This window comes from Onychostruthus taczanowskii, unplaced genomic scaffold (genome assembly GCF_017590055.1).
Source record: "Onychostruthus taczanowskii isolate IOZ18803 unplaced genomic scaffold, ASM1759005v1 scaffold9, whole genome shotgun sequence".
Taxonomy (NCBI): domain Eukaryota; kingdom Metazoa; phylum Chordata; class Aves; order Passeriformes; family Passeridae; genus Onychostruthus; species Onychostruthus taczanowskii.
In genome coordinates, this window is record NW_024506993.1 from 13,397,714 (window position 1) to 13,414,091 (window position 16,378).

At 37.7% G+C, this 16,378-nt stretch overlaps 1 protein-coding gene across 1 annotated transcript in view; it reads right to left on the bottom strand.

Annotated features, from left to right (window-relative positions):
• CACNA2D3 (calcium voltage-gated channel auxiliary subunit alpha2delta 3) overlaps window positions 1-16,378 on the bottom strand; it is a 408,036-nt gene that overhangs the window by 201,393 nt on the left and 190,265 nt on the right. The window contains exons 8-9 of the mRNA XM_041425790.1: window positions 16,227-16,377; window positions 7,645-7,719 (exon numbers count right to left, since the gene is read on the bottom strand). Of these exons, the coding sequence (XP_041281724.1) occupies window positions 7,645-7,719; window positions 16,227-16,377 (226 nt within the window). The remainder of the gene's footprint in view (window positions 1-7,644; window positions 7,720-16,226; window position 16,378) is intronic.

Genomic DNA, 16,378 nt, shown 5'->3' on the forward strand with positions numbered 1-16,378 from the left:
AGTTACATGTAAAAGCATGATATTTGCTATTAACTGTCTGACAAGGTTGAGCTTCCTACAGAAAAGCATTATTAATGGCTTCAGCATTCCTCCAGGTTTCCTTGTCAGCTTTACTGCAAGTCCTTGCTACTTCTAGAATTACTTCCCATGCCTATCCACACATGCTGTGACTCCAAAGGACCCTGGGACATACTTGGCAAAGATTTATCAGATTTGTGAAGATGGACTACATCTGCACACAGACAGGACAGAAGAAAACCAGTCAGAAGGCCTGTGCGAGGTGGGAGAGTGATGTTCACCTATGTGTCACAGGGAGGTTCACCCACATGCACTGGCAGGTAAATGTGCATCAGGTGTGTAAAATGCATTTAGGCATCACCCATTCCAAGGCCTTGGTCAGGGCAATTTCAGGTTACCTGACTGTAATGATTATCCAGCCCCTTCTGTTTCCTAACACGTTGTGTTGGAAAGGAAGGGGGCTTTTGTGGGAAAAAATAATCACAAAAACAACACTGAACTAAGAGCTCAAGATTCAATACAGTCAGATCAAAACAAATTTCTTCTTAAGTAAATTAGTTACTGCAATAGAAAACGTCAGACCAAATTTCAGTGGTCAGGGGGCTTACTGAAAGTTTTGAGGGACTATAGCAGCTTGACAGTTTTAAAATAAGAGTAGACTTCAGTGAGACTTTACTGTTTTGGGGTTTTTAACAGCTAAGCAATGCAGTTGATTTTTTTTTTTTTTTTGAGATCTGACAGAGATGGATAGATAAATACGCAAAAGTAATTTGCTTAAATAAAATTCAATATGCAAAATTTGTATTTACCAACCTCTTATTGGCAATTTCACTCAGCTTCTTTGCTGAATCAGTCTTCTGGTTATTTAATTTCTGGTAATTGCATAGAAAAATAAAAGCTTTTTGGAAGTTATACATTACATCTGTCTATTTCTGTCATTCGAATTTACACTGGGGTAAGTTCTTGATTTAGTTTGGAGTTACTGTGCCTATCTGTGCATCTAGAAGATGATATATTTCATCTGGAAACATTTACAGAGAAATGTCCTCAACCCATATATAGTACATTAAAAAAACATATAAAAGAGGAATGTATATTGTAATATTGTTACTTTAAATCTGAAGTTACATTAAATCAGATTGTCATCCGATTCCTTTGGGGTAGGTAAATTGTAACATGGAGTTTCTCAAAGATGAAAACCTCTTGGCCCAAGAAAACTAGTATTAAAATAGGCAGTTCCACATGTTTGCAATTTGTGGAGAAAGTGCAGACAGTGACAGAATAGTGTCTGAACTATTTCCCACTCTTTTTTAAATTTGTGTATAGCAAATTGATACACTTCAAGGTAGCAGCTGTTTAACACTGATGCCAAATTATAAAATAGTCTGGTAAAATGCAAATATACCTTGCATATTTAATATTACCAAACCACATTTAGGATCACAGATTAATTTCACCCTCAGTTATGCTACCCAATGTAATTACAGATTTAATTTTTGTGATAAACGAAACTTAAAGCAAGTTCTGCAAATTAGGGATAGCTTACAATTTCCACATATCTAAACTTAACTGCACTGTAGGTATGTGCCAACACAAAAATTTATGACAATTGCTAGGCTGTGAAAACTTTTAGAAATAAAAGTGGAGACAGAGTGACACCTGCCACATCACCTGACATTATAATTATTCCAAAAACAAATTACTGTATTCTCTCATTGTAAAATGAAAGTTGAAACACTCTGTCTTGGAAGAATTCTAGTACTGGAATCCCTGTGCGTCTCTTAGGAAAACTGGTGGCACATACATTAACACCACTCACATCACTGTCATATCAAAACACAAACATATTTGAAGCTGTAACTTTGTATTTTACAAATACATGAAGCAAACTCCATTCAGTAAGGTTTCTGAAAAGAAAAATGCCTTCTGAAGTATATCCGACAGAGCTTCCAGGTTGCTCTCAAAGCTACACACAACAAGCACTTACAGAACCAGCAGTTTTCCAGAAAAGTGATAGAACCACTTGCTCAAAACCTGGGGAAGTTTCTAAAGAGATTATACAAATTATACCAGCATCTCCTCCTTGTGGGTTGTTGCCAGCAGTAAGAACAACTAAAGTTAAATGAAGATTTACTACTCAAGTCTGTGTTACTTGGCTGTTCTTTAAGCTGGCAGGGAAGAGGTCTGGATGCTTAAACCCTTACTTTTTCCAAGTATCTTCACACATTAAAGAAAAGCACGTTACATGCTGGAGATGCCGGGCTGAAAGTGTTTTTTCTCCAACCCTTGTTCCTTTCCCATCACAAAAATGCATGGATATGTTAAACATTAAAATGATTAATGATAATAAATGTATTTGACGTCCTTCAAAAATCTACTGTAATATAGCAGACATTTATTAATGCTTTAACAAAAGATTGGTCTTGATCAAGTAACCCCTGACTTGTTAGGGGCTAGGCTTTTTCAAAAAACATTCCTGCTTTTGCTGCACCAATCACTATGAAATCTGTACCAGTCTTCAAAACATTCATTTAGCCAGGCTGAACTTTGCAAAGGTAAAAGTACTGATGCTATATTTTCTTTTCTATCTGACTGCTCTCTTTACTTAACAAAATAATGCAGGATCAAGAATCTTTGGTTAACTTGAGCTCCATTATCATATCAATTAAGAAGTCTAACTTTTCACCCTTTACTAATTTAGCTGTGAGAAGAGAGTTCAATTCAGATATTCCAGTTGAGTCTTAAGTAAAGATGCAAATGGACTAAAGACTGCATATTCTAGAGGAAAAGAATGCTTCATCAACAATGACCGGGATGTTATTCAAAGAGAAACGCAGCTTCCTTCCTCTGTGTGCACTTTGTACAGATTTGCTCTAATGTCAGTTATATGTTCTTACCTGAAAGAGAAAAATTGAAGGAAGGGGATGGAACTGAAGTTGGCTTTGTGATATCTTTCCTGGTGCTTGCAACAGGAAACTAAAATACATTACTGAAGGGAAAGTGTCACCACAGAGTGGATATAAGAGAGCTACAGTGCTTTAAATGCTTTTTCATTCTTTAATGAGAGTGGATTTTTTTTCTTTTAGGTAAGTCTTCCCTTACTACTGTGGTCCAGAAAATAATGGTAAGTGTTCTAGAGCCAATGTGTGGAATGAACACTTTGTTTACAGTACTCTTTCTGTCCCAGAGTGACAGTGTTCCAATGAGAAAATCTATAAACCAGACAGCTTTTTTTCCCTTTTTTCTTTCTTTCTTTTCTAAGCCTAATTGGATTTTCTGAATTCTAGCTCTGTGGAAGCCTGTTACATTCCTGAACATTATGGATAAGAGTTCCTGCAGCCCATCCCTGAATGTGAACAAGCATGCTTATTTGCTACCTGTAATCCCACTGAACATTCAGCACCAGCACCACTAAGAAGCACTCATTTCCGAGGCTGAAGCTCTTCCTGTAGCCTACAAACAAATCCTTCTATTGCCTGAAGATGCTCCCAGGTCTCATTTTCCCTAGACAGGCTGGGGATGGGAGCAGAAGAGGCTCTGGCTGCAGCCCAGCTGCCTGGGGCTGCTGCAGGTGCCAAAGCCAGGATTCACTCACACCTGGACCTTGGACAGCCAAGGCTGTGCCTGGGAAGGGCTTGGCAGGAGCAGGGCTGGCTGTGCTGGCACCACAGAGCCCTCCAGCAGGAGCAAACATCACATTTGGTTCTCCCTAAAAAGGAGGGCTTGGTCTCTCCCCACACCTAGCCCTGGCCTGACTGCCCCAAATCAGTATAATTTAATTTATTCTGCTGAGAAGCCTGGTTTACCCTTTAGCTCTCTACAAATGAAGTGTAAGTGATAAGGACAGCTATTCTTCTAGAGTCTGTTTCTCTGTTTTGTTGAAGCTGAGAGATTAAACACAATTCAAAGAACGCCATTCAGCATCTTGAAGTGACGTCCTCAGAGTGGAAAGATTCCATCTGAAAACATCTGAGCCTGGCAGAAAGACAACAAAGTAGTTCTTCAATAAATAATTTCAAGGCCAATATAGACTGGGGTACTGATCCTGTGAGAGCAATTTTTATTTGGAGTTATTGAGACAGCTGCTTTCCTCCTGAGATTAAAAGCTCCAAACATCTCAGAGTAATTTCTTATCTCTGCTTCTAAGAACTGCCTGTGTTTGGTACAAGTGGTGTCAGATGAACCTAGCAAGATTCAGTTAGCAAGAACTGGGGTGTGCATCCATGTATGGCACAGGGGGATTTTTTCCTTAAGGGTCATATAATGGGAATTTTTTATATTGAAACTCATGTATTATGGTTAAAAAAAAAAAAATAGAGACAGAGAGAAATGTACTGCCAAAATGGTAGGAATTCAACTTTATTCAGCATAAGCTAATAGTTGGACAAAACTATTTGGTTCCGTGCATGTTTCCAGCCACAGTGCTGCACTAAGTGATACCTGTCTTAAGAAAGGTCAGGACTATGAATAGCAACATAAAAGTAGAGTAGAGTGAACTGTTAAAAGTTTGGCCCCTGCAAGCATCAGCATCATACACCTCCTCTTTCCACATAAAAGAAAACTATAGCAATATGAAATATCATTACAGCAAATTTTAATTGTTTCCATTTAAAGTTATCATTTGAGAATAGAAATTTGCCAGCTAAAGAAAAATTGTTCTAACTTTTTAAAAATATGTGTATTTCTTTTGGTGCTAGTAAAGTTTATACTAACAGATGTGATCATCATTGCACCCATTCAACTGAGAAGAATATTTGACATAAAAATGAAGGATAGAAAGTTCTGAACCAAATATATAGCTACATTTTCAGATCTAGGTTGGAATCAGGCAGATGTAGACTTATATAAACTGAAACAATAGATTATATCAAAACATTGCCTGTCAATCTCCTGCTCTACTCTGCCAGTGCAGAAACACGTTCACCTGCTGACAGTGACTGCTTGGAAAAGCTACAAAATACAGTGTTTGTCTTGATATTTTTCTTGGGTTTTTCATCATTTCATAAACAGAATAAAAGAGTTATCATTATTACCAGTGAACTTGCAATGGAGTATTTACCTTGTAAGACTGGTTGAGAAAGTGTAATTTTATCTACTTTTTCTCTGATGTTACAATGGACCAATGGCAATTACATAAAAAAAAAAAAAACAACAAAAACAAACAAACAAACAAAAAAAAACCAACCAAAAAAAACCCACAAAACCACAAAAAAAACTACAGTAGTCTAGTGTATCTGTGAGACTCACAGAAATAAAAGTTATAACCCAAACAGTTGAATACTTTTGATGAGTTTCAAAACACAGCTAAGTGCTCTAATGGCTCTGGACCAGTTTTGGAAGGTGCACATGAACGACATTTGAGGAAATCTTTTTTCTATGGGCCTGACCAAAGAGCTGTGAATTCAAGAGAAACTTCTCCAGTTAATTCAGTGTTTTTGATGAGGCCCCCAGGTAAATTTGCTGTGCCAGTACACAAGTCAAATCACACAGAATCACAGCTTACAGCAGTATCAGCTATTTCAGAAAGCTGTTTTTAACTGGGTTCAGGAGCATGATAACTGAATTACTCATGTAGGATTAAGTGGCTGTCCACCTCCTTGGACAATCTCTACTTTGTACTCTGAGCTATACTGGGGACAATGGAACTTTTGTGCCTTCTAGTGTTTAGGCAAATAAATTTTTAACTTCATTACAGTGTCTAGAAAAATGAATAAGAACATATAAGGTCAAATGTAAGGAAGAAATTAAGATTGGCAAAGTCATGGTATGTACAAATGCACCAAACTATTACATGCTACCTATCTCAGGTTTGGGTTGTTTTTTTTAGTTCTGGCCTTTCAAGGAAAGAACAAGAACTACCTTACAAATATAACCAACTAGAAAAAAGTTAATATTTAATTATGTCCCCAAACCTTGCATATATTATTCAGTTTAAAGACAAAGTTATTCTATAAAAAGTTAAATAAATAATTTCCCTAACCAGAAATTATATCAACATTTACTCTGAAAAACAAAATATGAACTTTTACTTAGTTATTTTGAAAAATTGAGCTCTGTTCTTAAAATCTGAGCGTCATCTGGGTGGCATAAAAACTTTTTGATCAATTAAATTAATCTGACATGAAGTAACATATGGGTGTGGGGTAATCTGCATTTTGATCAGTTGCAGAATGACAGAAAGGTTAACTGTAGGATTAATTCCAGACAGGACATCTGGGCAATACATTTGAATCTTTAGGTCTGCATCTAGAACTTGGACAGATTTCATGTGGCTCATCTGATGTAGCCACAATAAAGTGCTCATTTAAAAAGCTGCATCACAATTCACAAATGGAGACTTCAAACATTCAATTATTAAAAACAATTCATGCCCATATAGCAACCAAATGATATTTAGATACATACAGTGGTAAATATCAAAAATATAATAAAAGAAGAAGCCCATGAAGAATAATTCCTGTAGGACAGAAATAAAGTGCAAAGAACTCTTGGGAGTAACACAATAGAGTAAAGATCAGCATAACAACATAAAAAATAACATTGTCTTGGTACACATGAAGAGACTAAATAAAGTGAAAGAACTCTTGGGAGTAACACAATAAAGATCAGCATAACAACATAAAAAATAACATTGTCTTGGTACACATGAAGAGACCCAGCACTGACACATTCCAAAGGGTGTTTTCAGAGCTGTGTTCTCTATTTCCTGATCAGTACAAGTGAAGTACCACACTGGGTGTTGAGCTGAAACTTTTCTGTTCACTTTCTTTTAGTGCAAATAGAAACTGCTTAAAGAAAGAAGATGACTGCTCCAGCCATAGGCCAGACTCAGGACAGAAGGACAAACCACTCTTAGACAGGAGGCCTTAGCAAGGAAAAAGTAGTATAATAAGAGATGTGGCTCATTTTAATAGGCCTTTCCCTCTAGAAGGATCACAGGGCTTTTCAGCCATCATATTTCATCATTTCACATGGCATAAACAATTCTACCTCAGCTCTAAGGCATGCCTGCACAGAACAACTGAGGAAAACTGTCAGGCAATAAACTAAACTATAAGCTACAGATTCATACTGCAATCTCTCTTCAAATAAAATTTGCACTGTAGTCAGCATAATGGAGTTTGTTTCCTGAAATATTCTAGCAGGATGAAACTAATCTGAACATTTTCACAGAACATTCTTGAATGAGTACATTATGACATTGACAGACCTATTTGGAATGTTAAATTCTTTTATTCTTATAGTATTACATTTGTTTGGAGATTTTGTTTCAATTTTAGTGTTACTTTGAGTTAAGAATGCAATCTCTTCCTCAGTAATTTTTGTTAACAGAATGATAGTTCAATTTAAAGTGGTTGAAATACTTTACTTAAAATAATTACCAAACTTTATTAACAGTATATTTTCAATGACTCCTGCAATTTTCCATTAAGTTTATTCAACCAAATTGACTAGGAGATTATTTCTTTCTTTCTGTGGAGTCACATAAAACTCTTTGAAATGGCATGAGTAGAATAATTAATAAATTTTAATAATGGAATGCATTGTACTAGGAAAAGATCATTATAGCACATTGTCACCCACTGCATCCCAGCTCTCCACTGTTTTGTTACTTTCATTCCTTACCTCTTTGTTGGCTCTGTCTGCTTGAACTAATGTTCCATTCAGACACGGCTCTACATAGTGGAGTTCTTCATTATACTACAGAGGGAAATACAAAGTATGATGAAAAATTTAATTAAAAGCTTGGAAGGTACAAGTCAATTTAATGACTTAGAACTACAGTGAATGAAATAAGCACAGAAAGCAAGAACAAAAGGATTTTGTTCATTTTTAAAAACTGGTTGTGGTATTTCTTTTCCTTTTACATGATTCTTAATTTTTCAGAGGTTTATACTTCCAAAGGAGCATTGAATGGATGCCAAGACTCAGGTGGACTTAAGGGTACCATCTACCACTAGCTGGCAAAAATATCCCTCAAATTGACATCTGGATAATATTAAGAGATCATGTTTGAGACAGCACAAACTGAACTCATAATTATTTTCTAGATATCAGAAAAGTCCTGAAAAATATTTATGGCACTGTCTAACATTTTGAAAGGTTAATACTGGAACAACTACACAAAAAATATCTGTAAATTGAATCAATCCTATAAATGACTGACAATTTTCAAAATTTCAGTCAAGCAAAGAGGCTTATTATAGACAAAATCATGAATATGTGATGATCCTGAAGATCATCACATATATGATATATGAAGATCTTGAAGGAATTATCTGTTTTTCCCACAAGGTGTAGGTAAGCCACATAGCCTAGTCCTGCATTCAGAAGCATGCTAAGCATTTAAAAAAAATTAAAACTCTGTAACAAATGATTGGCTGAAATTTGAAATTTGGACTTATTTCAATCTTTTACACCTTTCAACACAGGTCAAATTAATAAAGCAGTACCTCCAACAAATAGTTTTCTTGACAGAGTCTTAACTGAATTCCTTCTCCGGCTAATTTTATCTCCTTTGGAAGCAGATAACTTTATAAGTTATCACAGATCAAACTGTAAGGACTTTGCATCGAGCCTTTAGGTGGTTTCATCCTTTCATAAAGGATTAAGTGAATCAGAACATCCACAGTAAACAACACAAAAACAATCAGGGAAGACATTTCATTAGATTAATGTGAGCATCTACTCCCTTCTTCCTCCACCTCAGTGGGACTAAAGAAAGCCCTCCAATAACTGACTTGTAACAAAAAGCTGCTTAGACTGGGGTCTCTGTCACTGTGAATTCTCACTGTCTCTCTCTGCCTGTAGCTCTAAGTTTTCTCTACTCCCTTCAGCTTAACACCACTGCTCTCTCCAGCACAGACCGCTGGAACCTGATCTGCTCTGGACACCTGTCGTCACCATTCATTCCAGCAGTGCACTGCTCACCACATTCATCACCACATAATTACTCCTACACAGGGAAGAGTATTTAATTTGAACTGCATGGAGGCACTGTGCCAGTCTCAGTCCTCAGCTATACGGAAATATAAACCCAGAGTAACTTGCTATTGCTGGATATACAGATGATTGATATCAGCGTCAGGATAGGAACTGGTTATATAGAAACAAGCAAAAAATACTTTAATGGTATATACACATCATTTCTGCAGCAGATTTGCATGCTTCCTAATTGTTTTATGGCCATCAATGTTATTTCAATGTATGAGAGTGTATGGACTTTTCTATTGTTCCATAGGCAATACAAAGTACAAGGCAAAGGCTTCTAGAAGAGTTCAGTCACTGAGTGTCCCATGTGCATCTCAGCCTCATAACATTTTATTGATCTGATAAATGATGAACTTTCCCCTGTAGTTTCTCTCTTCAGACTGCTTTCCAATCTATCTCGTGAGAGTCATTGCAAAATAATAATGGCAAATCTACACAGCCTCTCTTATTATAGTCCAAAGTCAAGACCATACTGCATTATATTTTAAAAAATAAAATACTGAAAATCTGTGACGCTCAGGTACACCAGCCCCTACTCCCAAGCTTTTTTCTGGTCATACACAGGTTTTTCTCAATATGCTCTTTAATCAAAATACTTTCCAGTTCAGCCTGTTCTTAGTTTTATCTCTGTAGCTGTCATTGGAAACTACAAGAGCATACACATTGATCTTTATATCATACTAGGCACAGTGTCTGCAACTGGCCAATGTGCAATAAAATGCTAAAGGCTCAAACACTTGCATGTAAGCAAGCTCAAGGTTTCCTAATTTTGTAGCAACATCACTTTATTTTTTTAAGGTCTGTAACCACCAGCAAATAAATGAAACAACTTCCTACTCTATCAAGCCTTGCATCTAAATAGTTGTAATTTCTGTTCACTAGATTTCTGTAAGATTTAACTGCTATTTTGAGTAACTCATGCCATCAGGCTATTCACAGAGCCTGCAGCTGCCCCACAACCCAGAGAGATTATTAGCAGTAGTTTCCCACTGAGCCTCCAGTGTCCCACACTTGTGCAGGATAAAGGACACTGACACTTGCACAGAGGACTTGCTTCAAGTCCCTTCACAGCTCCCTTTCACAGAAACAACCTGCTTCAGAAAAGGGTAATTAAAAGCTTTCATTCTCACTTAGAGAACACAATTGCATAGAAAACATAGACGTTGATCCTTCTGAAACCCCAACAAATTGTGTCACTATTTCCAGTTGTGGCATCTAATTCACCTTGAGATTATTACTACCAAAATTATGTTAAGCAAGGGAGTATACATGGCAGAAGTAGCTGAATGGTGCCAACATGTGAAAAGGAATCTATTATGTAATGGTGTTCTAAGATAGCAAGCACTGGGTGTGTTCTCTGTGTTGTGCATCTACATCTATATCTGTACAGATATAAATGAAAGCACTGTAAGAAAAATCTTTATATAAAAAGGTGTAGAAGATTCTCATGGCTTGAATTCTTGCAAGGGTGCATTTTAATGACCTATTTTAATTGTTATCTCTTTACTAATTGGATAAACTCTCTAATAATTTTTTAAAATCTCAAATATAAAGAGATTGAAAAATTCACTGGATAGAATTATTTCAGTTTCTAATGAAATTCCCAAAAGACCATCTGCCTAAGTCCACAACAAGTGGACTTATGATGTAACATGTGAAAGCATTCAAGGAGTGTTTGCTACTTAAACTTGCATACACACTTGATAAGATCCTTACTACAGCTATAACTTTCTAGTAAAACACCTAACTTCTGCTTCCTAGCATATATTTGATTTTTTTGCCCTTGTCATGGGGCATTTTATTGTGGTATTGGTGATGCCTTTTTTTAACTGTGCCAAATCTTTAAAGTGCAAAAAGGGAAGAAATTCATCCCTCCTCCACTTCCTCACTACCTCATCAGTAATTTGGCCTTAGTCCTGCATTTCTTCTGACATTTGAAATTTCATATGAAATAACTTCCTGATCTCATTCACAACTGCTGACTTCCCCAGCAATGCCCAGTAAAGATGTCTTGCTAATTTACCTCAGTGAAGGCCTGCATGTGGCTTTTCAAGAGTTCTTGCATTACACTGTTTTCTCCCATTTCCCAGTGTTACACATCCCATTCCTCCATACCCTGGCACGTCACATCTTTGCATGTGACAGTAGTGACAGCAGTAGCTGGAGAGCTGAGACCTGCAAAATAGCTGGGAATAGCCTGGGTTTTGCCGAGGGGAGGGAGGTTAAAAATAATTTCCTTTCTGACCTCCTCTTCGAAAACCCTGGGTTACTCTTGTAATTTAAACATGTAATTACACTGATATTATTTTATTTACATAGTTATAGCTATCTCTCTTATTACTTCACATTATTTTTCCCTCTTCTTATTTCTTTGCACAATAGGCATAAAAATGTAAGTGAGCTAAAATGTGGACTAAGAAAAAACATATAATTATTTAGATAGTTGCTGGCCTACATTCTATAATAAGATACCATTCATATTCTGAAAAGGATATATATATGGTTTTAGCACACCTACACAAGTAGTATACATCCTCCTTAGCATTTTCCATGTTTCTTCTTTGTCACATTTAAGCTGTCTGGCACAAAGTCCACAGAAATAAATTAAAATTTCATTTTGTTGTGCAACAATGCACAGATAAAAGATTCACATTATATTAAAGCATATTCATATATCCAGTTCAGCCCAGCCCACCTAATTTTGGATTAGCTAAGAAGCCAATCCAGAAAAGGAACCAAAGGTATTGGTGTTTCTGTAGTTTACTGTGCCAGACAAGTGACACACAAGCACAGGCCACTGCTTGGAGACTTCATATGAAGGTGCATTTTGGCTGCCTCTCTTTGTCACGCTTCTCACACACAACTCTACAGAATCGGATTATTCAGGCAGGAATTGGTGTTTCTATAGTTTACTGTGCCAAACAAGTGACACACAAGCACAGGCCACTTCATATGAAGGTGCATTTTGGCTGCCTCTCTTTGTCAGCGCTTCTCACACACAACTCTACAGAATCGGATTATTCAGGCAGGCTGAAATGTAAATTTATCTATGGTCTACTCTGTAGGAATAAAAAAATAAAAAAAAAATAAAAGAGACTATTTATATTGGAAAATTCTACATATTAATACTGGGAGCTATACTACTGTGTTTTGAATTAAAAAATACTTTTATTCTAATCAATTTTGCTAAAAGGGTGTGTCTAAAGCAGTAAAGTTAATTTAACATTCTTGGCTCGGTTAATATTTTGCTAATTCAGTGTAGAGTTTGTACAAAAGCATTTTAAAAATTTCAGCATTTGACAAAATTAGTACTCGTTTTATGATAATGTTGTTAATTTAATGCTTGACTTGGAATTATACTTCAAAGTGAATTGGAAAAGCATGCCTTTTCTCTTCTTGGTGCAGATATCTCTGTTCATGCACCAGTGAACTGACCTTAAATTTTAACACGGGCATTGTATTTCAATAATTTTTTCTGCAATTCAATCATCTAGTCCATCAATTTCAGATGGATATTGCAAGAACCTACCCATGAAAGCTTAAATGATCTTTAACATTATCCTTTAGTGTTTATTTTCTGGAAATACCTTCAGTGAATTCTGCTTTCTGATATATATACATTTATATCTATCTATATGTATACAGAAATACATTATTATTCATTCTGTTAATTAGTGTGCATATTAAAGCCATGCTGACAGTCACGGTCATTCAAGTTCAAAATTTTGCTTCATCTAGTGAGTACAGACAGTTTGTCCAGATTTCCCACACTAATAAAGCTCTTATTCCATTTCAGATTTTGGGCTGGGGAGAGAGGGGGTGCTTGGCCATTTGTCTGAGACTTCCAGGTGCCCTCGGACAGCAACAATTTGGAGTGGCCTTTCAGAGCAGCCTGAGCAAGGCTCAGCTGTGTGCTGTGTGCAGGTTCAGTCTCCACCATCAGGGCACAGCAGCTCCATTTTTGCACACACTGCACAGCTGGACAGCTCTGGACACAGAGGGATCTGCTCGTACAGAGGGGATTTCTTGAACTGACATATGTATATCCTACCTTCCAATGAAACTGCTGGCACATCAGCAGGCTATGCCTGAATTACAAAGAGTAAGATAACAATCTCACTCAAACATTTGTCTATAGATAAAAGCTGTATGGGATTTTCAGGGCTTTCACACCAAGCAGCCTCTTGTGTGGGCTTTGTTGTCTCATGTTTTGATCACTGGAACATCTCTGTTCTTGACAAATTTCATTTGCCCTGCTGGCACTTGGACAAAGCAATGCCTCAGAAGCAATTTCTGCAGATAAGAGAAATCACAGTGGCTGGCTTTGCTGTGTCCCCTCACTGTGTCTTTCACAGAGCACATTTTGAAAGCAGTTCATGGTCCAGCCCCAGCCTACCTGTGCCATTCCTCATTTAAATGCCCACTCCCTTCTCCACAGCACAGGTCTCTCTTGCTAGTTTGTTCTATTTTCAAGCAATTTTTTTGTTTGTTTACACTGTTATTTTTTTGCAACATGAGGAAGTTGAGTCAATGGAAGTTTACATTACATACTAGGAAAAGATTTTTTCGCCCAAAGAGAGTGGAACAGGCTCCCCAGGGGAGTGGTCACAGCACCAAGCCTGTCAGAGTTCAAGGAATGTTTGGACAATCCTCTCAGGCACAGGGGGGGATTCTTGGGGGGTCCTGTGCAGGCCAGGAGTTGGACTTGATGAGGCTGATGGGTCCCTTCTAACTCAGCATATTCTATTATTCCCTGACTTAGTATTAAACAAACTCTTCCTGCAGAACCCCAAGATAACAGGACAGCTCTTTACCCCCTCACCACCACTCCTGCCATTCTCTCCTTGGTCCCTACATTTCTGTGGTACCTCTGTCAACACAATGAACACCTTCAGGTTCGTATTTGTACATCAACCTCCTAATGAAATTAACCAGCTGAGCTCATAAGCATAAAAACACATTCTCCATTGCTGTTTCTACTTATTTAAAAAAACACACACGTATCCATCCTAAAAGAGGTTCTAGAGAGGAGAGAACCTACAGGGGAAAAAATTACCTCTGACAAATGCTGTAATTAGCACAGTAACTAGGTTTCTTTCTAAAAATCCAGAATTTCTGATGCTAGCCAAGCATGGCAGGAGGGCTGCAGTGTAGGAGAGGGCCACAAAGCGCCCTGTGCCCTCACAGCCAGCAGCAGCTGTAGCTGGAGACACTGCAAGGAGCCCAAATGGAGGCACAGCAGGCTGGGGGCTGTGGCACCTGGAAACAGCCATCAGCAGCTGGAAACATCTGGAAACACAGCTGGGAAAATGCCACGGTGAAAGGGGTGTGCAGCTGGACACCGGGGGCTGTGGGTGACCCATGGCAGGGTGAGGACAGCACTGAGGGAGCCAGGCTGAGGTGGGGACACCCCGAGGGACAGCGGCCAAGGGTGACCCAGCTGAAAGGACAGCAAGGAGGGACAGTGAGGAGCTGCAGAGGCAGAGCTGCTGCTGGAAAGCAGCCCTCGGCTCAGCTGCCTCGCACCTCACCCTGATGGGGAGAGGCTGAAGGGCAGCCAGGGTGCTGGGACCCACGAAGGGGTCGGGCACAATTTCAGCCTGGGCAGCTGGAGGAAAGGCTCAGGTGGGTGATTCTTTCCTTTTCTCAACACAAATGCAGTGCTGAGAAGCTTGTGTAATTTGACAATAAATTTTGTAAAAAATTGCGTGACTCCGTGGTGTTTTACGCGCAGCGGGGTTCATTTTCAAATAAACTTTAAATTGGAAAAAGTGACAATTAGCTTTTTAATTCTTGCTTTTTAAAAAAGTATTTGCACAATATTTCCACTGTACTACTTAAGCAAAATCATTAATTTGGATTTAAGTTACATATGTTTTTACTTTTTTTTTTTTTTTTTGTTATAGATGATCCTTTTGATTTTCCCAAAATAAAATTTTCACTTAAAAAAAAACTTTCTTTTTATTTCTTACATATTTCACAGTAACTGTTACAACTACTGATAAACACACATCATACACCAAAAAATGGCTGGTCAGGCATCTTAGTAATTACTGTAGTTGGAACAGTCTTTCACCTTACAGAAGTTATTTAGATTACAGTTAATGACTTTTTTTAAGGACAGTAAATATTTTTTGTGATAAAGTATGTAATTATATTTTCATACAACATGAGTTTCTGCTAATTATGCAATTATCATGCAAAGAGATTGATATGACAGTCTGAACTGCTTGCTATGTGTTAAAAATACAGTATATGTACATATACTTCATGCACATATACTTCATTTTCTATGCAATGGCAATGATTTACATTTGGGTCTCTGGGGTCATTTAATTTAGTACACAAAGGACACTTCCCTTGTAGCAGGAAAACAAAAAGGCCAAAATCTTCCTTATATTCAAGAAGTTGAAGACATTTACACCTTGGAGAAAACCATTTTTTTACAATGTATTAGCAAGAGAATATCAGCAAAAGAAAATTTATGTAACAACCAGTTCTTCCTCCCTTCCCTCCCCTGCAAATCTGATGTCAGTTTTGGATTCTTGAAGTCATCCTTACCCATGAGATTAATCCCGTTACTCTTAAGTACAGTAAAACCAGCTTCTTGTCACAGCTTTAAAACTTGTACCCGTAGGATGGAAAACTCACTCGTGCACAAGAGGAGCTGCTGAGGATCTGATTTCTCTCTGCTGTTAAACACCAGCAACCCTCTACACAACTTACACACATTGCAGACCAGAACGTGAACATTGAGGAATTATGCTGGCATTTTAGCATGCCATGCAAGCCTTAGCAAAAGCTAAAATCTGCATCTATTAATTCTTACATTTTATCCATTTTGCACTGTATTGCAGAAGCTGAAGGGGAAAAGCAGGGGGGAAGGCAGACACACCCTGAAGTTAAAAGTTATGGTAATATACAAACTTCAAGCAAACTAAAAAAAAAACAAACCAAACCTATTCTTTGCAACCCCAGACTGAGGACTACTTCTTCAAAGGGTTTTAAATTGCAAGTCACAGATAAACAGCCCAAAATCTCTGGCACTTAAAGAATCTCGCACTGAAAAACCAAACGTGTCTGTCCAGAGGGTTCAGATGTCACCCATCACCTGTCTGCAACATTTTTCAAGTGGCTTGAGTGAAGTAAAACATGACAGATAGCAAGAAATGATGGAAGAAAAATAGTAAAAAAAAAATAAATCCTGAGACACTCACAGCAATTATATTGAAGAAGTCATCATCTCCAAGGGTATCCAAAATAGATGAAACTGTCTGTTTTGCAATAGTCAGGCGAAGCCCTTTCATACTGCCACTGACATCCACTAAAATTACCACATCTTTTGGAGAAGTTGCTGCCTGGATGTACC